Source organism: Canis lupus, chromosome 10, assembly GCF_011100685.1.
Source record: "Canis lupus familiaris isolate Mischka breed German Shepherd chromosome 10, alternate assembly UU_Cfam_GSD_1.0, whole genome shotgun sequence".
Classification (NCBI taxonomy): Eukaryota; Metazoa; Chordata; class Mammalia; order Carnivora; family Canidae; genus Canis; species Canis lupus.
The window spans coordinates 46,269,114-46,296,975 of NC_049231.1; the positions used below are offsets into that span (position 1 = coordinate 46,269,114).

Genomic DNA, 27,862 nt, shown 5'->3' on the forward strand with positions numbered 1-27,862 from the left:
GTTAGGGAGGAATGGGGCAGGGGCTGGGATGGGGCCAGGTTAGCTGCCACTCTAGGGCTGATGATGGACTTAATCCCAAATCCTAACCCACACCTCTAAGGAGGGAAAAATAATCTACCTGGCTTTGGGAGGGCTGATGTTAGGCTCTGCTTTGGGTCCTACGTTTGGGGTGAGGGTGGATTTAAATGGAATGGCAAGGTACAGAAGTGAAGGGCAGGAGGGAGAGAAAAGGATGGGGCCAAGAGCCTGCCTTGGATCCTCCAGTATATGGTGGGGGTAAGGGCATTAGGCTTCAAGGTACTCCTGAATAGAGGTACCTGTTTAGATTTGAAGACAAGAAAGTAAAGATCCACTAGATCTTTCGAGATCTAGTGCTAGAATGCACAAGATCTAGAAACTGCTAGAATGCACTACTCACATTGCCTATGAGTGCCTCTACCCTGAAGGTATATAACCCTAGGTCAGGGGAAATGATTCTTTGGAGAAAAAGAGAATATTAAGCAGCTGAAAGATGGTGGGTCAAGACCTGACCCAACTATCAGAAGGTGCCCCTATGTGTGTATAGGACGGTGTGGGAGGAGGACATGGTTCCTTTTTCTCTTTCCCTGCACCTCCCCTCAACACCTTAACAGTGTTGAACTTTATATGAACCCTGTATTTCTGGAAAGCAACTACAGTCAAGAAGCCCTTTTACCTTTTTTTTGTCCCATCTCATCCTATTTTGAGTTCTGAGATATGGCTAACTTCAAAAGACTATGATGCTCTAGAATATTCTGAGATAAGACCCACTTTTGCCTTTCCTCAGTGACTCAGATAAAACCATCTCCAATCTTCTTCATGATGACTCCCTTGTTTACCTGCCTCTATGTAACACTAGGCCTCCTTCCTTTTCTTTCTTTCTTTCTTTTTTCTTTTTAAGATTTTATTTATTTACTTATTTGAGAGGGAGTGAGCATGAGTGGGTGGGAGGGGCAGAGGCAGAGGCAGAGGGAGAAGCAGGCTCCTTGCTGAGCAGGGAGCCCTATGCAGGGCTCAATCCCAGGACCCTGATGATGACCTGAGCTGAAGGCAGACACTTAAACTGCTTAATAGACTGAGCCACCCAGGTTCCCCCCACCCTTCCTTTTCTTTGTTATGTTCCTGCCTAATAAGCATCTCCCCTATTGCAACAATCTGAACAAAATCATCTGATTTATTATCCTGTGTATTTTATCTTTCATATCTTCTCCTTTATTTCCCTTTTCTTCATAACAGGGAATTTTACAATGAGGTATGCTGAGATGCTCTACCCAAAATCCAGTTGACAAGTCACACGGCGATGTGAATGTATTTAATGCCTCTCAACTGTATACTTAAAAATGGTTAAAATGGTAAATTTGATTTTATGTATATTTACCACAATGAAACATTACAGCTGACAGAGAAATATAATGGAAATAATTTTGTCCAAAACAATTGGAACTCCTACTATGTGCTAGGTGATGGGTTAGGGCATGGGGAAGTGGGTGAGGCCTGGTATAGGAAATGAGTAAGATCTGCTTCCCGTGGTCCAGGAGCTCCCAGCCTTGCCAGGGAGACAAACACATAATCTGTTAATTGAGCTACATAATTCAGGGTGACCTACATTGTAATAGACACGTGTACAGCCTGATTTGAGTCAGGTTGAAGGGCTTTGAATGCTACACTAAGGCATTTGCATTTTATCCTATGGTAATTGGGATCCACGAATGATTTTAACGCTACGGTATGATGTGAATAGATTCATTGCAATTCCTTATGTCATATCACCAAACATCTACTTTGTGTGCAGTGTGTAGATGGATCAGTGGTTGTGATAGTTTTTTTTTTTATTTTAAAAATATTTTTAGATTTTATCTTTAAGTAATCTCTATGTCCAATGTAGGGCTTGAACTCGCAACCTTGAGATTCAGAGTCCCATTGCTGCACTGACTGAGCCAGCCAGGTGCCCTGATGGTTATGACAGTTTTCATTTTATTTTTATTTATTTTTTCAAGATTTTATTTATTTACTTGAGAGAGACAGGAATTGAGAGAGAGCTGGAGCACAGAGGGAGAGGGAGAAGCAGGGAGCCCAACTCAGGGCTCGATCCCAGGACCCCAGGGGATTACAACCAGAGCTGCCGAAGGCAAATGCTCAACCGAATAAACCACCCAAGCACGCTGACAGTTTTCATTCTAAAAGGTTGACCCCCCTATAAAACAGGCTTATTAAATATATTTATATTTCTCTTATTAGATATATTTATGTTCAGGAAAGATAATTAAATTTGGTTAAGTCTGTTGGGAAGACAGAGACACAGACTCAGTGAGTGCTCTGTAAGAAATGTGCTTGGGGAACAGTAAAAGCTGAGACTGGGGCAACTGCCACTGCCTGAGGAAGTCAGGGAAGGCCTCCTGGAGGAAGTGGGCTGGGGAAAAGAAGAGGGGAAGAGGGAAGACTGGAGCATATAGATGAGGAAAGAAAGCTGTGGGCAATAAAGCCAGAGAAGGGCCAGGGCCAGGTGGCAGAGGGCTTTGTTTGCCGAGTTGAGGGGCTTGAATCTCTTCCCTACAGGTGATGGGAACCATCAAGGGCTTGGTTAATAATGATGATGATATAGTGCTTATTACACACCAATTACTATTCTAAGAGCTTTACCAGTATCAACTCATTTACCCCTGACACTCAGGAAATGGCATGGGTAGGTGGTTTGGATCACTTGGGTGGCTGTACGGATGATGGTGAGGAGAATAACAGCTGGAACATGTGTTGTGGTTTGGGAGAAAGACAAAGCAAGGGATGGAAAGAATGTGATAGCATTGAGGAATGATTAGGAATAAAATCATCAGGACTTGATTATTTATTGATTGGGTGATGAAACTGGTGAGGAAAAGATGGGAAGCTGAGATGACTCTCACTCTTTTGGTTTCAGGTCCTGAGGGTACTACTGTGCCACCCAGGTAAAGGATTGTTAACCCCGCTCCTTTTCTTTTTAAAGATTTTATTTATTTGAGAGAGGGAGAGAGAGAGAGCACAAGGGGGGGGGGGGGGAGCCAGAGGGAGAAGCTGAGCGGGGAGCGGGATGCAGGGTCCTATCCAAGACACTGGGATCATGACCTGAGCTGAAGGCAGACACTTAACCTGCAACCTGCTGAGCCACCCAGGCACCCACCCAGTTTCCATTTTTTAGAAGAGTCACTGTAGTCCTTAAGCAGTTTCTATTCCTGTATGGGTTATTTCCAAACATTTGGTAATTTCTCAGAAATCTTTTGGTTGTCAATTTGTAGTCGTCATGCTAGGAGAACATCATTTGTGTGCTTTCATTTCTCCCAAACGTGTGGATGGAGGTGGTGTGGTTTTTTGTTTGTCCCGCTCTGGCGATCTCGGTAAATATTTCTTTTGCACTTCAAGAAAACATGTCTTTGGCCCGTTGGCGAGTGGAGTTTTTATAAAGGTCATCACGTCAAATTGTCTGTTCTGGTCAAGCCTTTTACAGATGTGGTTATTTTCCTGAAACTTGGCTACAGTCCTTGTGGATTGTCTATCCCCTCCGCGCAGTTCTACATCCGATGTAGAAGGTACTATGGCAGAGAGGACAGATCGTTGGCGTGGAATTGGGAGAAACACTTGACCTCTTTAATTTTACTCTAGAACACAGAGACAAAATGGAAATCACTACGTATCCCAGCAGGCCTAGTGGAGCGCAGGGCAAATGCAAATAAGGGAGGCCAGGCACGAGGCCACGCCCCTTTCGTGGGTTGGCAAGGCAACTGATCCCCAAGCCAGCCAATCGGTGAGATGCTCACCTGCGGGGGCGGGGCCTCGCGGACAGCCAATGGGATCCCGGGCAGATGGTTCCCTGGGCTAATGGCTTGGGCGACGGGGCGGGCTTTTAATGAAGGGAAGGCGGTGGGAAAGATGGCGGCGGCTGTGCGACCCTCGGGGTGGTGGCAGCGGTGGCGGCGGCGTTTGTCGGCTCGGAATGGGTCCAGGATGTTGTTCCTTCTCCTTCTGTTGGGGTCTGGGCAGGGGCCACGGCCAGTCGGGGCGGGTCAGACGTTCGAGTACTTGAAACGGGAGCACTCGCTGTCGAAGCCCTATCAGGGTGAGGCGCCCGGGGCGAGGTGGTCGTGCACGGGGAGGGCTGCGGGACCTGAGCCCAGCCGTAGAGACCGGGGTGGCGAAAGGCGGCGTGGCCCCAAGGAAGCTGCCGGCGGCGGGTGGGGGCCCGCGGGGACTCCCGCCGCGCTTGGGAGCCACGGGTCCGAAGGGCACGGGCCAGCTCTCCTCCGCCCCTCGTTTTGGAAGTTTCCAGCAGGTCGAAGCCGGGCTCGGATGCCGCTAGCGCTAGGCCTGGACAAAAGGGAGCTCGGGGTTGGACGGGAGGACTGAAGCGGGAAGGGATAGAACTGCAGGCGGTGCCGAGTCGTTGAAGGCCACTAGCATAAAGACCCCGTCTCCCGTGGAGCTGTGGATGTGCAAGAAATGAAGCAGGAGGCAGAACCGGGTAGAACTTGGCCGGACTGAGGAGGAAAATAAAATTCTGTTGCCAGTTAAAACACCTGTTCTCCAGTCCAGGAGCCCTAGTGATGAAAGAGGCTGGTTCGCTTTGCTCTGTTTAGGATTCATAGGCTCTTAGGTGCCGCTTATCAACCAGAGAATTTATATAGTTCGCTACAGAGAGGACCACGTCAGTGCAGATGGCTTAACTCACACAAGTCTGTTTCCCCACTGGAGTGTGGGACAGCAGACGGAAGCTCCAAGTGCAAAAGGGTATGCACGGCTGCTAAGGGTGATGATTCATTTACTCAGTGGGTGCATCCCGTGCTTCTCCACCTGTGCTGTCTCTGCTATTACTGGGCATTATACAGACACAAAGTTCTCACTTTCAAGGGGCTTATAGCTTGAGCTCCTGGGAGAAGTACCTTCACATTTGAATTGTTTAAAGAAAGAATATGATTAAACCCCAGAGGCCTGAGAGTCAAGCTGTTTTTGGTAGAACTGGGGAAATTGTTTCATTTATGCTGCTAAAATTTACATATAAAACGGGAGGAATGGATCAGAGCTATGGTTGTGCCATGGGTAAAGTGATAGCTCTGATGTGCTAGGGGGTCTTCACCTGAAGAGGGCTTTGTGAAAGTAAGCTGTCAAGATGGTAAGGATTTGAGATTTATGAATGCAGGTAGGATACAGAGTGTTATGAAAGGGAGAAAAAGATAATGGCTCCAGCTTGCGGAGGGTCCGTGGTGGTTTCTGAATGGGTTGGTGTGGAAGAGTATGAACTGATCTACTTCCTCCCCGTAGGTGTGGGCACAGGCAGTTCCTCACTATGGAATCTGATGGGCAATGCCATGGTGATGACCCAGTATATCCGCCTTACCCCAGATATGCAAAGTAAACAGGGTGCCCTCTGGAACCGGGTGGTAAGAATCTTTCCTCCTCCTGTGTTGGTGACCCAGAAAGTCATATTGACTTAATTTTACTGTTCCCCAGTACTTCGTTTTCTTTGGATATCAAGGATTGTCATTTCAGAGAATATAATGACCTTCATAATGAAGTCAGATACGTAGGGAAATGCTCTCGATTGCTCCAATTATAGCAAATAAGCCATTATGATTGTGTTTCCTGAAATGTCTTTAATTCCTGATTGACCTGATAGTATTACTTCTTGGAGGTTAACAGCTTAACTCATACTTAATTACTTTGTAAAGTTGAAGTCTGCTCTTTTAAATTCATCCTAAACTTCATCCCAGTATCCGCTCTTGTTATTTCACTTTGAAGAGTCTGGTTTTATTTTATTTTATTTTATTTTTTTTTTATTTTTTATTTATGATAGTCACAGAGAGAGAGAGAGAGAGAGAGAGAGAGGCAGAGACATAGGCAGAGGGAGGAGCAGGCTCCATGCACCGGGAGCCTGACGTGGGATTTGATCCCGGGTCTCCAGGATCGCGCCCTGGGCCAAAGGCAGGCGCCAAACCGCTGCGCCACCCAGGGATCCCCCTGAAGAGTCTGGTTTTAAACTTTATTTTCATGTGAAAGCCACTTTGAGCCCCTTGGTCATTTTATTTGTCCTTCTCTGGACCTCTTCCAGCTACATTGTCTTCCTTGAGGTATGGTGGCAAGAAGTGAAGTGAACGCAGTATTCCTGGTGTGGCTGCACTGTGATTTTGTACACGTGTAAGATGATGCTTTCTTTTTGGTTTCCAGGGCTCTTTCTAAATCTTTTATGACCACTTTACTTTTGGGAATGACCTTGGCATCCTTTAATACTTTCTCTTGGGTTCTTGTAAGCTAAGAACTTACTTTTTCATGGTTTTGATCATCGGTCATAGATAAGTGAATCTCAGCAAAGAGAACGATTTCTTTTCTCTGTTCGTTTTATGTGGCAGAGAATTCTAACAGAGCAGAGGAATAAGAGAAGTTTCTACATGAGCTGTTTGTACAAGCTGGCCTCTTAACCCAGATTGTAGTGTTGAACTCATTCTTGGACGGAGTACAGGGAGGTGTGTTCTGGTAGGAGAGGCAAAGGGCTAGTAGTGGACAGACTTGGGTTCCAGATTCAGCTGTATCACAGACCCACTGTGAGCCCTCACTGTTACTTAATTCTCTCATTGTTCAATTTCTCCATCTGCTAAATGAAACTTCGTAATACCTTCTACGTGCCCACTAGGGTTATTGTGAAAACAAGACAATAGGAATGAAAATGCTTTGGAAAGTTAGAATGATTACAGAAATATGCATTGTTATGTTATGCATCTATTAGAAGTTTCATTGATGGGGGTCTCTGGTTACCTAATGATTATGTCCGAGGCTAGATGCTTTGCTGTTGTCTTGCTAGCTGCCTTTACAGAACTCTTTTGGCAATAGTTCTAGTTTTAGGATCTAGTTATTTTGCCCTTTTTCAGACTCTTTGATACTGTATTTTTGTTGCTGTTGTTTCTGACTATATCAGAATGAGCTTTGGAGTTTCTGAGTTATTCGAATAGAATGTATTTGTTTGAACAATGGTTCTCAAATTTGGCTGTCCGTTGGAGTTGATGCCTGTGGCCACTGGGATTTTTAAAAGCTCTTTAGGTGAATGTGATGTACAGCCAAGCCTCAGAAGCTCTGTGAGACGTAGCCCTGAGCAAAAGCATATGGCATTGTGCTAAGAGGAGGCCGAGGATAAGTGACAGACACCTCTTGGCTCAGGGTGAAACTCTCTGGCCCTGGCCTCATCCCAGGGGAAATAATACCTACCCACCAGCTGTGAGGCAGCATTCCCACTCTTGTCCTGATATCTAAGTGAAATAGTAGAAAAAGAAGAACCCAGAAGGACAGCAAAGGGGCTGGGCTCAAGGTAGGGTAAGCTATCAGAAATTGCAGGGTTCTTTGGTGAATTCAGAAGTAACCTTGCCCCTTTCATTTGACTATGTGCTCCTAAATGGAAGATTTCCCAGAAATTAAAAATGAAAACTACAAATGACCTAGCAATATGTTGCTCAAGAGCCGGAACAATCTCTTTTAAGATTCTGGCTGAACCCCTGCTGGCCTATCTGCTCCTCATTCTCTTCTTTCTTCATAGGGACCTTTAATCAGGAGCTTCTCTAAGCCAGATACCTACTCTGCTTTCTCCTTGAAATTGTTCACCTTATTGGAACACTTAGCCATCCACTTACCTCCTTCTCCATTTTTCCAAGCTTTTCATACACAATTAAAGGGAAAAAAACCCAAAGAACAAACACAGGAGTCTGATTAGTACCCATCTCCTTAATGGTTTTCCAACAAGGCTGTCCCTGTGATGGGGGTGGTGGTGTTCTCCTTTGGTAGGTTTATGCTTTTTGGCCATGGGCTTGAGGTTTTGGGGGACTATAACTTTCAACTTCTTGGGGATTTCTGGCTTGCCCCTCAGCTTGGCATAGGGCCAAGTCTAGCTAATTAGAGTTGTTTATATAACTGTTAATTATTCCTGGAAACCTTTGCATAATGACTTAGCTTTTTCTTTTTAAAATTCTTTTGTAATGAATGAGGCTTTGACCTTTCTTAAAATCCAGGCTTTTTAGAATCTTTCTGTCAGAGGGATGATCTGAAGTGCTAACTCAGCCACTTGTTTTCTATAGGCTGAGGTGCTTTGCTGTAAGATCATAGTAATCTGAGCAGTCTCTTGTCTTTTTCAACTTTGGAGTACTATCCTGTTTCTGCTGGGAGATATTGAAGATAATTGGAAGGCTTATTCCCACCCCCCCCTTTTTTTTTAAAGGTGTTATTTATTTATTCATGAGAGACACAGAGGGAGAGAGAGAGAGGCAGAGACATAGGCAGAAGGAGAAGCAGGCTCCACGCAGGGAGCCTGATGAAGGACTTGATCCTGAGACTCTGGGGTCACACCCTGAGCTGAAGGCAGCCGCTCAACCGCTGAGCCACCCAGGGATCCCGGCTTACTCACTTTTCATACAAATATCATATGCAGTTGAATGGCTCAACCTGTTTAATTTTATGACGCAAACACTTAGCAAGTCATAGATTTTAGTTTCAACCCTTTGCCTCGTATTACCTGCATTTATGTTTCCCAAATCTGTAGACTGCTGGCAAGGGCTTGCGGAGTTTCAGATTTTATGCTGTTCATTGATTCCAGTGTCTTTTTCACTCTAGCCATGTTTCCTGAGGGACTGGGAGTTGCAGGTGCACTTCAAAATCCATGGACAAGGGAAGAAGAATCTGCATGGGGATGGCTTGGCAATCTGGTACACAAAGGATCGGATGCAGCCAGGTATTGGGGCTCTGGGTGCTCTTGTGTGGGGTGCAACAGGTTTGCTTTCTCATGTGCCCTTTTTTTGAGAAGCATACATCCCCACAGTGCCAGCAGTTTTCCCATTACCTTGATGTCTGCAGATGAAGGCCAGCCTGTCTAGTCTCTAGAATGGGGTCTGAGTCCTGGTAAAGCAGCTAAACCTGACTCATCCTGGGGCGGTATCTTGCTTATGAGTTCCTTCTGGATTCCTTTTGAGTCCACGTGGCCTGTTGGCTGGGTGAAAGCACTGGCTCTCCCCAGTACTGATGATTGGGTGAGCTGACTTCTTCCTAGCATGTGCATGAATGGTCTCAGAACTCCTTGAGTTAGGAGTTGCGTGGGAGCCATTGCTCCAAGGACATGGCAAACTCAACCTGATTTGACCTGATCTCTTTTGCAATGAGAAATGGAACTTGGGAATTCAGCTCTCTCTCAGGAGCATAGTTGTCACCAAGTGTTTGTGAACCAGAATTCTTTAGGGGCACCTTAGCAACCGGTTTGGACCAGGGAGCAGTTGTAGTGCTAAACAACATTGCAGTGGCCTTCTCTCTTCCCCTGCCTTCAATAACAAACAGCTACAGATTTTATTGGGTGCTTATTACAGGCCATGCATTTTGCTGGGTGCTTTTACATACGTTTTCTCATCTTAAAGAGAGGCCTGGGAGTCATTTGAATTTTACTTTTTCCTCCATCATAGTGATATGTTATTCCTTTATCAACTCTTGGCTTTATTTCATTGTTCATCATCTGTTCTCTCTCTCTAGGGCCTGTGTTTGGAAACATGGACAAATTTGTGGGGCTGGGAGTATTTGTAGACACGTACCCCAATGAGGAGAAGCAGCAAGAGGTAATGGCAAGTGTCAGAGCTTAGGTCAGCTGCACTGACATCATAGTCCTTTGCCTCAGCAATATTCATGAGGGAACAGGGGATAGAAAGTGAGGGGTTTGGTTCTAATTCCTTCATCTGTTGAACTTGAAAAGTGAATGTCCTTGTCAGAGTTTTCTAGAGAGAACTGTTTATGGTGCACAGTCCTTTGGGAATGGCTGTCATGATTGGGGACTTTCTCTTGAGTGTTAACAGTGTTCTCTTGTGCACAATAGGTAGCTGCTGGAATTGAGCATACTTGGCCGATTGGTGATTTGGCTCCTAGGCCTGTACCAGAGCAAGCTGAATTTATATAACTCAGCTCCCCTGACTTAATAGATCACCACTGTGCTCTCTTCTGCAGCTCTTTCACTCTTTCGAGCATCCTTTTCTTCTTCCTGTTTTTAGACCTGAAGAGCAATTCTGTTCTCCTGGAGGAAAGGTTGTAAAAGGAAATTGACAGAGTGCCAGCATTTCATTGCATTCCGATTATCTGGCTGTTGGGAGAAGCTTCTTGCTTTTTGTTAATTGACCATAGGGTTGTTTAGTACTTTCTTATACTGCCAACAGGTTTGTACTCTCTTTGCCTGATGGCCCTGTCATCAGATGGTGGGAAAATGATTATGACAGGTTGTTGATAGGTATCCTGTAGCTAAATAATTGTTAGGAAAAAAGGCAGGATTAAGGATGGAGACAGAACTCATTTTCCCCTAAAAGCTTTTTCTGAAAAATCTCATGCTTATTTTAAAAATTGGAAGAACACATCATCACATATTCAATCCAGATTCAACAGTTTTTAGCTTGCCCACAGAGTTTACCATATGGAAGTGGAATGGGAGACCTGAGTTGTGAGACAGTTACAGAGTAGCTTCTCCCTATTGCCTCTGGGCTCCTCTTCACTATCAGTAGGCACTTTCTAGGTGCTGAGAGTTAGTGAGCAAGCCCAGCATGGTCCTTGCACTCAGTAGTACTGAGGCATGAGAGTGCTGATGGAACTGTGGGGTGCTGTAGGAGACCCAGAGGCACGTCTCACCTGGAGCCAGACAGTGTGGTAGTGGTGGTGGTGGTGGGGAGACTTCTTCCAGAAAGTAACATTTACATTGAAGTCTGCAGAATTAGGAACCAGTGTCCTGTGCAGAGGGAAAAGCGTGTGTTAAGGTGATAAAGTGAGAGAAGGGACAGTGAGTGTGAGGAAAAAAACGAGGTCAGAGAGAGATGAGACTAGAAAGAAAAACAGCCAGCAGTCTTGCCTTGTTGCACAATTTCAGGAGGCCACTGTTCTCATTCTTTAGTATTTTTTTTTTTTTTTTTCATTCTTTAGTATTAACACTGTTCCCTGTTGGGCAAGTTGACCGGCACCTGAGTTTGAGTAGTGTCTCCTTGGGTGGTTGGTGATTTGACTTTTTTGGATCAGCACCAGAGCCAACCGAATGTATGTGACTCATCCTCACCATGCACACTGTGGGGCCAGATTCTGAAGTGAGGTGTTCCTGTTAAGGAGTCTGGGCTTTATTCTAAGGGGGTAAGTGCTATAAAGAATTTTAATGAGGAGAATGTTATGACTAGGTTTGCAGTCATGCTGAGGATAGTTAGAGATGCATCTGAGTAAGAGGTATGGGCTTTAGGGCTTGACTGGACTTTTAAATCTGGTTCTCAGCTTCTTCCAAAAATAAATTGTTCAGATTCTGTTAGCTTCCATTTCACCCTCAGATAATAATAGTTCTCATTTAAGAGGGCAGATCTGATGGGCTTATTTTGTAAGAAGCATAGATGTTGATAAAATTAGTTTCAGTTGGTAAAAATCAAGACTTCTTTTCTGGCTAGTTATGGTTCTTATTCCCAGCTATACATTAGAATTGCCTAGAGTGCCTTTAAAAATACTGATGTCCAGGGGCACCTGGGTGGCTCATTTGGGTAAGCATCAGACTCTTGATTTTGGCTCAGGTTATAATCTCAGAGTCATGGGATCAAGCCCTGCATTGGGCTCGGTGCTCAGCATCGAGTCTACTGGAAACTTCTCTCTTCCACTCCCTCTGTCACTCTCCGTCTCTTATGTGCACACACTGTCTCTCTGAAATAAATAAACAAAATCTATTAAAAAATGAAATAAAAATGCTGATGTCCAGGCCCCAGCCTCAGAGAGTATAAATCTGTTTGTCTTAGTTGTAGTGTAGGCAACCTTACTTTTTCAAAGTTCTCCAGGTGAGTCACATATGTAGCCAGGATTGGGAACTCCTGGACCAACATGAGGTTGTTTCCTTGTTAATTATTTACTTGTTAAACCTATTTGTTTATTAAAATGAAATTTAAGAAAACTAACAAAAGTGGTTTCTGTTTATTCGGTAGCTACTCTGTGCCAGGTACTTTATAGATAATGTTTAATCCTCATCAAAACTCTTTATAGTTAATATTATTTTTTCCCATTTACTAATGGGTACAGAAACTTGGAGACGTGTCTTGTTCAAGGTAACAGCCAATAAAAGGTAGACTTTACCAGATTCCAGAGACTGTACTCTTAATTATGATGCTCTATCTCGTCCCATCCATTGTTTCTTTTGCCAGATTGATTTCCTTGAGAATGGAGACGTTTATTATTCTCATGTCATCTCCTACATAATTTCAGTTCTTAGAGTTCTTAGAGTATAGGAAATATACTCCTTTCTACATTCCAACAACCTGGTACTATTTTAGAGGGTAAAATCTAGTGTGTTTTGGTGGCGGCATAGTTTATTTTGATATCATACATAAAGATGCTTGGCATTGTTTCAAACGCTTGTATGTGTATTATTTACATATGACAACTCTTTGGGGGTAGATATTATTATCTCTACGTTTATGGCTAAGAAACTGAAGTGCAGAAAGGTTAAAAAATATATCAGTGACACACAGGTAGAGGGTTTGATTCTAGCCTGCAGTCTCATTATTTTGCTTTATTATTTTTGAGTACATAAGAAGAGGGTTACAAATATGGTACCTTTTGAAAACTTGTAAATGTTACATAGAATATGTGCTGGCTGGATGAGGAGGACAAGCTGCTGGCAGGACAGGGGTGGAACAATTCATCAAATTCCTCAAGATAGTGGTAAAAATGTTTTGGTTTCCTGTTTCCTTGTCACCAGAGCACATGACCTTGTTGCTCAGCTTAACCTGCTACCACATTTGTTCATGAAGAAATACTGGGAAAATACTAGCAAGCAGTAAGGCATTTGAAAAGGGAGTGAGGGAGTTCAGTTTAGGCTTGACTCTCTAAAATCAGGACAGATTGTTAAAAGTAACATAACCTCAGTTTCCCTGTTAGCAATATAGAAATTGTGGTTTAGGTGAGTGAGTCAAGATTTTCACTATTTGGGAGTACAGGATACTACCTGTGCCATAGTGAGGTTGCCAGATCACAAGTGGTTGTTAAAAATGTTAGTGGAAGAAATAGGAAATCTGGATAGATCCATAACTGGTAAAGAGATTGAATTAGTAATAAAAAGTGACTCACTAAGAAAAGCCTGGGTCTCCAGATGGCTTCACTGGTTGATTCTATCAAACAGAAAGAGTTAATACCAGTTCTCAAAACTTTTTTTTTTTTTTTTTTTTTAAGATTTTATTTATTCATGAGAGACACAGAGAGAGAGAGAGAGAGAGAGAGAGAGAGAGACAGGCAGAGGGAGAAATAGGCTCCCTGTGAGGAGCCCGATGTGGGACTCGATCTGAGGACCCTGGGATTATGACCCAAGCCAAAGGCAGACTCCCAACCACTGAGCCACCCAGGCATCCCTCAAAAATTCTTTTTTTTTTTTTTTCCCTCAAAAATTCTTAAAAAGGGACACCTGAGTGGCTCAGCGGTTGAGTGTCTGCCCAACCGGGACAGGGAGCTTGCTTCTCCCTCAGCCTATGTCTCTGTCTCTTTCTCTCTCTGTGTCTCTCATGAATAAATAAAAATCTTAAAAACAAACAAACAAATAAATAAATAAAGGACAAAGACTATATGATCATATCACTAGATGTAAAAAAGTATTTGACAAAATGTAATATCTTTAGGATTATAAAAACACTCAACAAATTAGGATTAGAAGGGAACTTCTTCAACCTGATAAAAGGGCATCTATGGAAAAACCCTCAGCTGACATCATACTTAACTGTGAAAGCCTGAATACTTTTACTCTAAGATCAGGAAAAAGACAAGGATCTGTTCTTGTTCCTTTTTTTTTTTTTTTTTTTTTTTTAGATTCATTTATTTTAGAGAGAGCAAAGAGCATGAGTGGGAGGAGCAGAGGGAGAGAGAATCCCAAGCAGATGAACTGAGTGTGGGCCTGACGTGGGGCCTGATCCCAGGACCCTGAGATCATGACCCAAGCTGAAACCAAGAGTCAGATGCTCAACTGACTGAGTAACCCAGGCACCTCTGTTCTTGTTTCTTGTATTCAACATTGTACTGGAGGTTCTCTTCAGGGCAGTTGGGTAAGAAATAAAATAATCCAGATTGTAAAGAAAGAAGTAAAACTATTATGTAGATGACATAATATATATAAAAAATCTTAAAGGATCCACAAGAAAACTAGAACTAATGAGTGAATTCATCAAGGTTGCAAGAAACAACAAACAAAAATCAATTATATTGCTGTAGTCTGGCATTGGACAGTCAGAAAATGGAAGTAAGAAAACAATTCCATTTATACTATCATGAAGAATAAAATACTTAGAAATAAATTTAACAAATTTTAAAAAATTTAAAAATTAAAAAAAATTAAAAATTTAACAAATAAAAGCATACTCTTAATATTGAAAGAAAATAAAGACCTAAGTAAATGGAAGGATATCTTATGTCATGGATTGGAAAACTTAGTATAGTTGATCCTTGAGCAGTGTGGAGGTTAGATGCATTGACTGCCCCCCCCCAACCCGGAGGCAACAAATTGCATGTAACTTTGACTCTGCCCCCAAATTTAACTACTAATAGCCTACTATTGACCAGAAGCTTTACTTCTAGCATAAACAGTTGATTAACACATTTTGTATGTGTTATATATATATTGTGTACTGTATTCTTACAATAAAATAAGAGAAAACAAAATGTTACTAGAAAAATCATAAGGTGGGGAACGCCTGGGTGGCTCAGTGGTTGAGTGTCTGTCTTCGGCCCAGGGCGTGATCCCAGGGTCCGGGATCGAGTCCCGCTTTGGGCTCCCGGCAAGGAGTCTGCTTCCCCCTCTGCCTATGTCTCTGCCTCTCTCATCTCTCTGTGTCTCTCATTGAATAAATACATAAAATCTTGAAAAAAAATCATAAGGAAGAGAAATTACATTTATACTACTGTTTTTGTATTTAAAAAAAATTGACATGGAAGTGGACCATGTAGTTCAAAGCCATGTTGTTGAAGGGTCAACTATATTGTTAAGATGATGGTGCTCCCTGCATTGGTCTCCAGATTTGATACATTCCCTTTCTGTCAGAAGCCTAGCTGGCTTCTTTGCAGAAATTGACGAGGTGATCCTGAAATCAGTATGGAAATTCAAGAAAACTAGAGTAGCCAAAATAATACCGATGGGGTTTCCTGGGTGGCTTAGTCTGTTAAGTGTCTGCCTTTGGCTCAGATCATGATTTCAGGGTCCTGGGATCAAGCCCTATGTGGGGCTCCTTGCTCAGGTGGGAGTCTGCTTCTCCCTCTCCCTTCCTCCCTCCCCGCTGGCTTATGCTTTCTCTTTCTCTCAAATAAATACAAATCTTTAAAATCCCAAAATGATACTGATAATGAAGTATAAAGTTGGAGGACTTATACTTCCTCATTTCAAAGCTACAGTAATAATGATGGTGTGGTACTGGCATAAGGATAGACCTATAGATAAATGGAATAGAAAGTCTAAAAATAAGTCCTCACAGTTATGATTAGTTGATTTTTGATAAGACTGTCAAGACAATTCAATGGGGGAAAGAACTGTCTTTAACAATTGGTGGATGCAGAATAATGAAATTGTTCCCTACCTCCTATCATACACAATATTTAACTCAGAATGAACTGAAAAACTAAATGTAAAAGCTAGAACTATACAAGTCTCAGAAGAAAACATAGGGTTAATTTGTCATTACCTTGGGTCAGGCAAAGGTTTTTAAGATATGACACCAAAAACAAAAGCCACAAAAAAATAATAAATGAGTTGGAAAAAAAATAGTTGTTTTGGACTTCATTAAAATTAAAAACTTGTGCTTCAGTGGCAGGTGCCTGGGTGACTCAGTTACTTGAGTGTCCGATTCTTGATCTCAGCTCAGGTCTTGATCTCATGGTTGTGAGTTTAAGCCCTACGTTGGGTTCCGTGCTGGGCATGGAGTCTACTTAAACAAACAACTTGTATTTTGGAGTATACCATTAAGAAAGTGAAAAGACAACCTACAGAATAGGAGAAAATAAAAATGAAAATTCTATATCTGATAAGGATTCATTCTTTAGATATTCTATTTTTTTTTAATTTTTTATTTATTTATGATAGTCACACAGAGAGAGAGAGAGGCAGAGACACAGGCAGAGGGAGAAGCAGGCTCCATGCACCGGGAGCCCGACATGGGATTCGATCCCGGGTCTCCAGGATCGCGCCCTGGGCCAAAGGCAGGCGCCAAACCGCTGCGCCACCCAGGGATCCCTTCTTTATATATTCTAGATATAGTTCTATAGTAAGAAAGAAAAAGACAACCTAATTAAAAAATGGCTCAAGTACTTGGCTGGTTCAGTTGGTGGAGCACGTGAGTCTTGATCTCAGGGTTCTGGGTTTGAGTTGAGTGTAGAGATTACTTAAAAGTAATTTTCAGGGCAGCCTAGGTGGCTCAGCGGTTTAGCGCCGCCTTCAGCCCAGAACGTGATCCTGGAGACCCGGGATTGAGTTCCACGTTGGGCTCCCGGCATGGAGCCTGTTTCTCCCTCTGCCTGTGTCTCTGCCCGCACCCCCCCCTTTTTTCTCATGAATAAATACATAAAATCTTTTTTAAAAAAAAAGAGTAATTTTCATTTTTTAGTGTAGAGATGTTGGGTGTAGAGATTACTTAAAAATAATTTTTATCTTAAGAAAATGACTGGAATGCCTGGGTGGCTCAGTGGTTGAGTGTCTGCCTTTGTCTCCGGGCATGATCCCAGAGTCCTGGGATGGAATCCCACATGGAGCCTGCTTCTTCCTTTGACAATGTCTCTGCCTCTCTCTCTGTTTCTCATGAACAAATAAATAAAATCTTTAAAAAAAATTAAAAACAAAAAAATGACCAAAGGATCTGAATAGGTATTTCCCCAAGGAAGATATACAAAGGGTAGATAAACACATGAAAAGATGCTCAGCATCATTTACCAGTAGGGACATACAAATCAAAACCATAATGAGATCCTACTTAACACCTACTTATGGCTATTTAGTCATAGCTAAAATAAAAAAGACAAATGATAAGTGTTGGTAAGGGTGCACAGTAATTGGAACTCTCATACACTGCTGGTGGGAATGTAAAATTGGGGCTGTTGTTTTGGAGAACAGTTGGTCAGTGCTCCAAAAGTCTAAATACAGAGTTTACATCATCCAGAAATTCCACTCTTGGGTGTATATACCCAGAAGAAATTGAAATCATGTCTACACAAAAGTTACATGAATGTTCATAACAGAACTATTCATAATAGCCAAAAAGTGGATATAACTCAATGTCCTATCAACTGATGAGTAAACAAAAATATATAAAGATTTTATTTATTTTTTATTTTATTTTATTATTTTTTAAAGATTTATTTATTCATGAGAGAGAGAGAGAGAGGCAGAGACACAGGCAGAGGGAGAAGCAGCATCAATGCAGGGAGCCTGATGTGGGACTCAATCCCTGGACTCCAGGACCACAACCTGGGCCGAAGGCAGGTGCCAAACCACTGAGCCACCAGGGATCCCCTTATTTATTATTTTTAAAAGATTTTATTTATTTATTCATGAGAGACACAGAGAAAGAGAGGCAGAGACATAGGCAGAGAGAGAGGGATTAGCAGGCTCCCTACAGATACCCGATGCAGGACTCTGATCCCAGGATCACAACCCGAGCCAAAGGCAGATGCTCAACCGCTTAGCCACCCAGGTGCCCCTAAATATTTTATTTATTAGAGAGTGTGCACTTGTGAGCAGGAAGAGGGGCAGAGGAAAAGGGAGAGAGAATCTCAAGCAGCGTCCTTGCTGAGTGGGGAGCCCCACATAGGGCTTGATCTCATGACCCTGAGATCATGATGTAAGCTGTAATCAAGAGTTGGATGCTTAACCAACTGAGCTATCCAGACGCCTCAACAAAATATATATTCATTCAGTGGAATATCATTCAGCATTAAAATAATTGAGCATTGATAGGTCCTCTAATGTGGATGACCCTTGAATACATTACGCTAAGTGAAAAGCCAGTCACAAAAGACCACACATTGTATGATCCCATATATATGAAATGTTTAGAATAGGTAAGTCTATAAAGAAGGAAAGTAGACGAATGGTTTGCCTGGACATGGAGGTGAGGGTGGGGAACGGCTGCTAATGGACACAGGGCTTCTTTTTTGGGTAATGAAAATGTCCTAAAATTCATTGTGGCAATCATAATCCTAACTCTGTGAATGTACTAAAAAACCATTGAATTATAGACCTTAAATAGGTGAATTAGGTGGTATATGAATTATATCACAGCATTGCTATTTTTTAAAAAATGTTGATCGAAATATATATGACCTGACCATCTTTCTTGGTACTAGGAAGTCATTAGGTGATGGTCATTTTCTCATGAGAACCCAGATATTGAGCCTGGGTGGCTCAGCAGTTCAGCATCTGCCTTCAGCTCAGGGCGTGGTCCTTAGGGCTCCCTGCATGGAGCCTGCTCCTTCCTCTGTCTATGTCTCTGCCCCTTTCTGTGTGTCTCATGAATAAATAAATAAAATCTTAAAAAAAAAAAAAAAAAAAAGAACCCAGATATTGGTGAAAAGTTTCAGGGAACTCAGTAGCATTGAAGCAGGAATGTCTTCCTTCACTTGAAATCAGAGTATGATGACAAGAAGCTTTTCTGGAATGAGAGCACAGAATTGTAGTCCTTTGAGCTTTGGCCCTCATTCTTCTTGGTGAGACATTTATTTGGATCTTACCCCAGGAGGCCGAAACAGCTGATTGGAGAGTGGGAATTATAGCTCACTGCTCTTCCTAGATCAAGCCAGCTTGGAAGTCTTGTTTGTCTAGTCTATGAGATGGTGACATTTTTCTCCTTTGAAACTGGACGAGGGACACCTGGGTGGCTCAGCGGTTGAGCCCCTGCCTTCGGCCATGGAGGGATCCTGATATCCCAGGATTGAGTCCCACATTGGGTTCCCTGCCGGGAGCCTGCTTCTCTCTCTGCCTCTCTCTCTGTGTCTCTCATGAATGAATAAATAAAATCTTAAAAAAAAAAAAAAAAAAGAAACTGGAAGAAAATTAACAATATGGTCCCATCCATTTTTTTTTAAAGATTTTATTTATTTATTCATGAGAGAGAGAGAGAGAGAGGGGCAGAGACACAGGCAGAGGGAGAAGCAGGCTCCATGCAGGGAGCCTGACGTGGGACTCGATCCCGGGTCTCCAGGATCACACCCCGGGCTGCAGGCAGCACTAAACCGCTGCCCCACCGGGGCTGCCCTGGTCCCATCCACTTTAAAAACACATTCTCTCAAGTGATGAAGACACTGATCCTTCTTGGTCTCTTTTTTGTTGGCAGAAAGAATCTTTATATCAGGAAAGGAACTCCACAGCTTCTTAAATTCTCTTGTTATCCACCAGCTTGGATATGACTTAGTCATAGGTGAGGCATTGTTTTCTAGAAAGAGACTCCTTTGGAAATTAGGTCTAGAGAATTTTGGCAAGTTCTCTGGATGTGATTGAGCATCAACGCTGAGCTACATTGGGGCAGCTGGGTGGCTCAGTCAGTTGAGTGTCTGGTTTTGGCTCAGGTTATGATCCCAAGGTCCTTGGATTGAGCCCTGCATTGGGCTCCCTACTCGGTGGGACGCCTGTTTCTCCCTCTGCCTGCCACCCCCTCTGCTTGTGCTCACAAGCTCTTTCTCTTTCTGTCAAAAAAACCAAAACAACAAAAAACAACACTGAGATTGAAAGCTAGTTTTTGAGGAAAGTAGAGATATATGGCTTTCTTTTAGAATTGAATGAAGACAAGAAGAGAAGCTTTCTTTTCTGAGATAGTGAAAGAGGGAGAGAAGAGGAAGAAAGCAAGAGCTAATGCTCCAGAGGACACTTAGCTCTGGGTTAGTTCTTTTTTTTTTTTTTTAATTTTTATTTATTTATGATAGTCACAGAGAGAGAGAGAGAGAGAGAGGCGCAGAGACACAGGCAGAGGGAGAAGCAGGCTCCATGCACCGGGAGCCCGATGTGGGATTCGATCCCGGGTCTCCAGGATCGCGCCCTGGGCCAAAGGCAGGCGCCAAACCGCTGCGCCACCCAGGGATCCTTCTGGGTTAGTTCTTTACCTTTCTTTGGGTTTTGACCCTTTTGACTATATTGACAAAAGTGGTAGACACATAGCAAGATTCAGGGGATATAGGATTTTGCATATGTTTTTAAGAGGTTTATGGGTGCCCCAAAGTAGAACTGTAGGCAGGATCTATAGAGTTGATACCTCTTTTTGTTAACAAGAAATAGTCATAAACAATTAGAATGATAGGTAGCAGTGAAAAGTATACATATTAGACTGTATTCTGAATCTTTTGACACTTGTTTATAAACTCAAGTGTTTTGGGTTTGGGGCATACCCAAAGTTTAGTTTCCTGATTTTAGAGCACTCTATTGAAGTCCTCAAGTTACGTTATTTGGGTTTATTTCTAGTGGGGTCACAATTAAGATAAATGGGATTAAAATTATCCCATGTGTTTATTTTTATTTATTTTATTTATTTATTCATGAGAGACAGAAAGAGAGAGAGAGAGAGAGAGGCAGAGACACAGGCAGAGGGAGAAGCAGGCTCCATGCAGGGAGCCCGACGTGGGACTCGATCCAGGGTTTCCAGGATCGCGCCCTGGACTGAAGGCAGCGCTAAACCACTGAGCTACTGGGGCTGCCCTATCCCATGTGTTTAAAGAGATCAGGATAATGTTCCAAGTATGTGAGGATTTTCCAAGGCAGTCAACTGACTTGAAGGCCACTTTTCTGTGTCTTCTATTTGAGGAGCTTTGAGACTTAGGGGCACAATCATTAATATAGGTTAGCAACTGTTTGGGGGCAGTGGGGCAAGGGTCTTTTCATTGCTGCCCAGTGATGTGGTGAGAATTTTACTGATCTTGTTACCCAAGAATAGTATGGGCAGATCTTGTTACTGAATAGTATGATATTGCCGAGTTAACCAGTCGGCTCTTTATCCAGATCCCTGCTTAAAAGGTTAGATGAAGATAACTGTAGGACCAGCAACTTACAAAGTTTTGGAAGTCTAAAAAGTGTCCTATCTGTGGAAGTGGCAGTGAGTGTGTTCTGCTAGTGACCCAAGGGGAGGGTCACATGGAGATGTGGAAGGAGACGCTGTAGAAGAGGCATTTGATTTATTAAGTCTTGTTTTTATATAGAAGCTCATTACAGAAAAATCAAAAAGGCTAAAACAAAAAGCATACAAATATCTTTCTAAAAACAAGAATGTTGCATTATATTGAGCATGTGTGTGTGTGTTTTAACATATTATTTATTTATTTATTTTTAAATATTTTTTTTAATTTATTCATGAGAGACACACAGAGAAAGAGAGAGAGGCAGAGACACAGGCAGAGGGAGAAGCAGGCTCCATGCAGGGAGCCCGATGTGGGACTCGATCCCGGGACTCCAGGATCACGCCCTGGGCTGAAGGCAGACGCTCAACCGCTGAGCCACCCAGGCGTCCCTATTTATTTATTTATTTAAAATATTTTATTTATTTGAGAGAGAGAGAGAGCGCACAAGCGGGTGGGTGGAGGTAGTGTGTGTGTAAGAGGGGCAGAGGGAGAAGCAGACTCCCCCACCCACCCAGCAGGGAGCCTGAGGTGGGATCATGACTCAAGCCAAAGGCATATACTTAACCAACTGAGCTACCCGGGTGCCCCTAACATAATGTGTTTTTAAAAACCTTTTTTCGGGGATCCCTGGGTGGCTCAGCGGTTTAGTGCCGCCTTCAGCCCAGGGTGTGATCCTGGAGACCCGGGATCGAGTTCCACATCGGGCTCCTGGTGTGGGGCCTGCTTCTCACTCTGCCTGTCTCTGCCTCTCTCTCTCTCTCTCTTTCATGAATAAATAAATAAAATCTTTACAAACAAACAAAACCTTTTTTCAATTTAGAAAATTTTAGACAAAAATTGGGAGTATGGTAAATACTATTCACGTTCATCTTTTTATTTATTTATTTATTTATTTTAAAGATTTATTTATTTATTCATTCAGAGAGAGCGAGAGAGGCAGAGACACAGGCAGAGGGAGAAGCAGGCTCCATGCAGGAAGCCTGATACGGGACTCAATCCCAGGTCCCCAGGATCACATCCCCGGCCGCAGGCGGTGCTAAACCGCTGCACCACTGGGGCTGCCCCCTTTTTTGTTTTTTAATTAAAAAAATTTTTTAAAAAGATTTTATTTATTCATGAGAGAGAGAGAGAGGCAGAGACATAGGCAGAGGGAGAAGCAGGCTCCATGCAGGGAGCCTGATGTGTGATTCGATCCCAGGACCCCAGGATCATGCCCTGGGCTGAAGGCAGGCGCTCAACCGCTGAGCCACCCAGGGATCCTTATTTTATATATATATAAAAGATTTATTATTTTACACACAGAGCGGTGCGGGAGGGGTAGAGGGCAAGAGAATTTTTTTTTTTTTTTTGGCAAGAGAGAATCTTAAGCAGACTCCTCACAGAGCACAGTGCCTGACATGGGGCTTCATCCCATGACCCTGAGATCATGACCTGAGCCAAAATCAAGAGTCAGATGCTTCACGGGCTGAGCCACTGGCGCCCCTCTTTCTTTTAAGATTTTATTTATTTGTTAGCACGTGAACTGGAGATGGAGCAGAGGGAGAGGGACAAACAGACTCTGCGCTGAGTGCAGATCCTGAGATGGGACTCGATCCTACGACCCTGAGATCACAACCTGAGCCAAAACCGAGTCACTCAACTAACTGAGCTACCCAGGCCTCCCCCCCCCCCCCCGCCCCTTTCTTTTTTAAAATCTGGAACTATTCTCCAATATTTCTGTATTTAAGAGTATATTAGAGACCAAGAGCTTTTGTTTTGTTTGTTGTTTTCTAACAGTACATACTAATCACTTTTCCAAATAAATTTGAGAACAGTGAAGCATAGAGATTGAGCCAGGGTTCTGGGGCGAGACTATCTGACTTCAAATCCTGGTTTTATTACTTAAACAAGTTTTCTTACCAATGAAATGGGGATACTAAGACCTTTTAGGGTTGTGAGAAATAAATGAATGTGAGTATGTGCACATTACTGACTATAGTGCCTGGCACAGAGTAAGTACTCCAAAAATGCTAGCTATTCTCATTCACACCACTAAATACCATTCCCAAGGGACATCGGGCAGACATCTTGGCAGTAGCTATTGTGGCTCTGTTCTCTCCCTCTCCTCTCCCACCCTCCTTTTCTTCATATCTAAGTTGCAGAGAGCAAACTTGGCCAGCTTTCTCCACGGCACTCAACCTTAGGTTGGAAAAAACGACTCTAAGAGAGTGGCTCTTAAATGTTAGTTCATGAACTCGTATTGCTGGTAACAAGTTTCAGTGGTCTTAAGAATAGGAATAGTAAAGTGACTTTTCATAAATGCCAAATTGTTCATTATGAAATTTAAAGGGTTTTTTGGTGTTAAAATTTTCTTTTGAGAATGTTTATTAGAGATGGTTCTTTTGTCATTATTGTGTTTTAATGTTTATAGGTCAAAAAGGGAAACCCATTAAGCCCCAACATTTTTTGGAGATTTTCCTGGTCTGTGACAGTCAATGGTCTGGGAATTATTGCTCTAAAAGATGCATATTTGGTTTGTTGTTTATGTATAAGCGTCTGTGAATAGTATTTTTTTAAACATTTTATTTATTTATTCATGAGAGACACAGAGAGAGGTAGAGACACAGCAGAGGAAGAAGCAGGCTCCCTGCGAAGAGCCTGATATGGGACTCGATCCCAGGACTCTGGGGTCACCCCCTGAGCCGAAGGCAGATGCTCAACTGCTGAGTCACTCAGGTGCCCCCCCCTTTCTTTAAAGATTTTATGGTGAATAGCATTTGTATCTAAAAATTCATTAGTCTTTGATCGAATGAACATTTGTTGATTCCCAGCTGAATGCTAGACATTGTATTAAAGGCTTTACATATATCTCATTTCATCTTCATGATCAGCTCTGAGAGCTCTGTGTTCTCCTCCCTGCTTACAGGGAGGAAATGGATTTTCAAGAAGCTAGTGTAATCCACTCAAGGTTATATAGCTCTCAGGGTACACCTGCAGCTAGAACCCAAGTCTCTCTGATTATGGAGGCTGCGTGGGCTCCTTTTTCTGTCTAGTGGTTTACAATTACTTGTGTTCTTGGGGTCTGTGGAATTTTAGCACAGAATCCATAAGTTCATAGGTCTCCCTTCAGCCAAGATAGGCTGAAAGTATAATTACCACGTAGAGGGTCTTTTTTTTTTTTTTTTTTTTTTTAAGTGTCCTTGTAGTACAAAAATTTGGAAACATTTCTTCCCCCTACAGGCAATAATCATTTGGATGGTAGGTAGGAGTGCCTAATTTTTAGTGACTCTTAAATTAGGAATGAAACTACCACCTTGCCCGAGTCTGAGTGATTCTTCAGCTTTCGGTTCTAGCTATATATAGGGTGCTTTCCAAGGAAAGAAAATGAGCTGCTATGTGAAATTAGTGGCTTCCCAAGGAACACTTAAGAACTCCTGACTGGGCATGGAAAATAAGAGGGCATTTAAAGACTTACTACAAGTGTGAGGTGAAAAGTTGAAGGCCAAGTCATGAGTTGCTGAAGTAGACAGATTCCGGCTTCAGAGCAGTGGGGGGCTGTGTCTGGTACAGTGTCTCTTAAGTCTGGCTGCACATTATGACCGTTTGTGGTGCTTTTTGGAAAATACGTAATCCTGTGCCCCCCTTTACCTGTTGAATGAGACTCTGAGGGCCCCACAGGTGATTGTAGCAGGAAAGCTCTGGCTGTTACTCGATAACCCACTGCCTCACCAGTCTTGGGAAGAGGGCTCCCAGGGATTAAGGACAGTTGTCCAAGCTTCTTTAAAGATGCCACATAAACTTCTGACCATGTGTACTGGGGTTGATAAATGAGCTACCCAGGCATTCCTATCCCCTTCTTTTCCCTAATTGTTCACTGAAGTCATGGGCATTCTTGTCAGAAGCCCATTTCTGTACATAGCATGACAATATACTCAAAATTCCCTTGTTCTAAATGATAGCTATAGAGAAGAGTGTTGGAAATTGGGTCACCCACTGATATCACTTCATACCTCTCTGTAGTCCTGTACATATTCCACCAGTGGCATGAGAGCAAAGCAGTGGGAGGCTGCTCTGGGGCTTAGCCTCTGCTCCCCACTGTGGCTTCTAAGGCCCAGTGTGATCTGGCTTGTGCCTCAGCTTGCACCCACCTCTTCCTCATTAGCTGTGTTTCAGACACTGATGTCTTCTTCTGGTCCTCGAATATGCCCACCTCATGCTTCTTAATGCCCGCAGATCTCTTGGTGGCTCCCTCCAACGACCGAAGCCTCAACTCAGATATTGTCTCCTCAGAGAACTGTTTCCTTGTCAGTCTATCATGTTACCTGTTTTATTTTCATCATAGCATTATTATTCTCTGAAATAATTTTTCTTAAAGTTTTATTTACTTAAGTAGTTTCTACACCCAATGTAGGGCTTGAACTCACGACCCTGAAATCAAAAGTTGCATGCTTTTCTGACTGAGCCAGCCAGGTACCTCTCTCTGAAATAATTTTATTTACTTTGTTATTATTTGTCTCTTCCACTCTAATGTCAGTTCTATGAACCCCCGGCATCTGGAACAGTGCCTGGCTCCTAATAGGTGCTCGCTAAGTGTTAGAAGAAGGAATGCTTTGGGCTCTATACCCTCACAAATCCTTCCTGAAGGGCAGGGCTGTGCTGAGTTTGTGTGGATATCTCTTGTTGCTAATGGCTTAGAATTATAACAGTTTTCTAGACCAAAGCTAAATATCCTCAAGCCTTATGAGTTTTCTTTTCTTTTCTTTTTTTTTTTTTAAAGATTTATTTATTTATTCATTCAGAGAGAGCAAGAGAGAGGCAGAGACACAGGCAGAGGAAGAAGCAGGCTCCATGCAGGAAGCCCGATGTGGGACTCGATCCCGGGTCTCCAGGATCACACCCCGGGCTGCAGGCGGCACTAAACCGCTGCGCCACCGGGGCTGCCCCCTTATGAGTTTTCTAAATCTAAATCATGCCTCAGTGCTGTTTCCTTGCACACATGTTGTAGGTTAGAATGACAACAGTTCTTTGGAAATATATGTCCATAAGGCTCAGTTTGAGGGTAAATGATCCCTTTGGATCAGAGTTAACTCCATTGTCTCTTAAGTGGTGGGATTTTTGTCCTTTGGGCAAGAGCTGAATGCTGAGATCCTGGGCAGTAAACACCATTTTGAATTTGGAAGAATTTAGCCCTATTTGTCAGTCTTATGTCTCTCCTTGCTACAGAAATACCATCGTCTGGGTACAGACAAAACATGTGGCCTGGCCTTCTGACTCAGAGACATAAGTAAACGCTATTTTATGAAGTTTCTGAAAGCCTTAAAGAGGTTTATCTACTGGGCCCCTTTTGAGAATCGGGTAATAACAGACCCTCTTCTTAGAAAACATATAAGTATCTGTACATATAGTTTTGCCCATTATTTTGAGGGGTGTAAGAACTTGCTAAATGCCCTCTACAGACTCTACAATTCTGTTTGAGGATTCACATTGGTTTGCTCATCCACCACAGCTGGGTCAAAACTCTTCCATGGCTGTTTCTTTCTGACCTGGTCTCCTGTCTTCTGTGTCCTCTCTCGTTTTTATAATAACCTGCTGGACCCTCTCAGGCCCAGAAGAGGCGATATTCTCCAGGAGTCCAGGTACTCAGTTTTGACCCATCATGGCCATCCCTAACTCCCTATGTGTCCACCCAGCATTTGCTCCTGTTCACACCCATGTGGCTGTTGTCTTGAGAGTCACCAGTCTCTGATTCTGACTGCATCTCCACCTTGCATGTTGACTGTTGAGGACAATGTGGAGGTCACCAAGAAGTGGCATGAGTCATATTTCCTCTCTTTTCATCACCCTGCCTCTGCATTGCCTCAGCACTGGGCTGGTTCTTAAATGGTTAGCCCATCATTCACTCCTCCAACTCCATTGGAGAGCCAGGGCCTCTGAAGTAGGTGGGAGGATGGGTAGCATACGAGGAAACTTGCAGTGGGAGAACTTGCCCACGGTATTACTGGAAGAAGTTATGTGTAGTGAAGCTTAAGTGTCCTGGAAGGTCTTTCAGCTAAGAACAGTCATTGTAGCTGGAGAACACCAGCTAGCAGCCTGGTTCTGGCAGTGCTCTTTCTGAGTCCTCATCCATTTAGCATCCATCCTATGCTCATAGGATTTGAGAATTTTTTTTTTTAAAGATTTATTTATTTATTTATTTATTCATGAGAAACACAGAGAGAGAGAGAGAGAGAGAGAGAGAGAGAGAGAGGCAGAGACACAGGCAGAGGGAGAAGCAGGCTCCATGCAAGGAGCCTGATGTGGGACTCGATCCCGGGGCTCCAGGATCACACCCTGGGCTGCAGGCGGCGCTAAACCGCTGCGCCACCAGGGCTGCCCAGGATTTGAGAATTTGAAAGGAGCTATCTGGAATGGAAAGATTTCCCTGATCAAACAGGTATTTTTAGAGTGCCTGCTATGTGCAAAATGCTGACGAGGTGGGAAGGTGTGGGGTGGGAGGTTGTCAGGGATGGAAGGTAGAGACACAAAAGTCTGTGATTTTTTCCTTCAAGAAGTTTACATGGCAACTGGGGATATATAAATATATATATAAAGAAAAGCACTGGTCCTGGGCCATGTATATATAATAAATGCCAAACAGTGATCTCTGGAAGGATTAGAGTCAGACTCTAGAGGGGCCCTTTTAGGCCCACCAGATTGGTAGCAAGGAGGATTCCTGAAGGCAAGTAGAGCGTTCAGTTTCATGGGCCATATCCTTTGCGTAACCATC

The 27,862-nt window shown here is 43.1% G+C and overlaps 1 protein-coding gene across 4 annotated transcripts in view; it reads left to right on the top strand.

Moving 5' to 3' along the window:
* Positions 1-3,880: 3,880 nt before the first annotated feature.
* The window catches only part of LMAN2L (lectin, mannose binding 2 like), a 30,278-nt gene continuing 6,296 nt past the window's right edge, over positions 3,881-27,862 (top strand). The window contains exons 1-5 of one of the 4 annotated variants that reach the window (XM_038551149.1): positions 3,881-4,105; positions 5,305-5,423; positions 8,632-8,749; positions 9,535-9,617; positions 26,700-26,732. In XM_038551149.1, coding sequence (XP_038407077.1) covers positions 3,919-4,105; positions 5,305-5,423; positions 8,632-8,749; positions 9,535-9,617; positions 26,700-26,732 — 540 coding nt within the window. In that variant the 5' untranslated portion in view covers positions 3,881-3,918. Of the gene's footprint in view, positions 4,106-5,304; positions 5,424-8,631; positions 8,750-9,534; positions 9,618-26,699; positions 26,733-27,862 lie in introns of those variants that run through there. The other 3 variants (XM_038551150.1, XM_038551152.1, XM_038551151.1) reach the window with 3 other exon arrangements.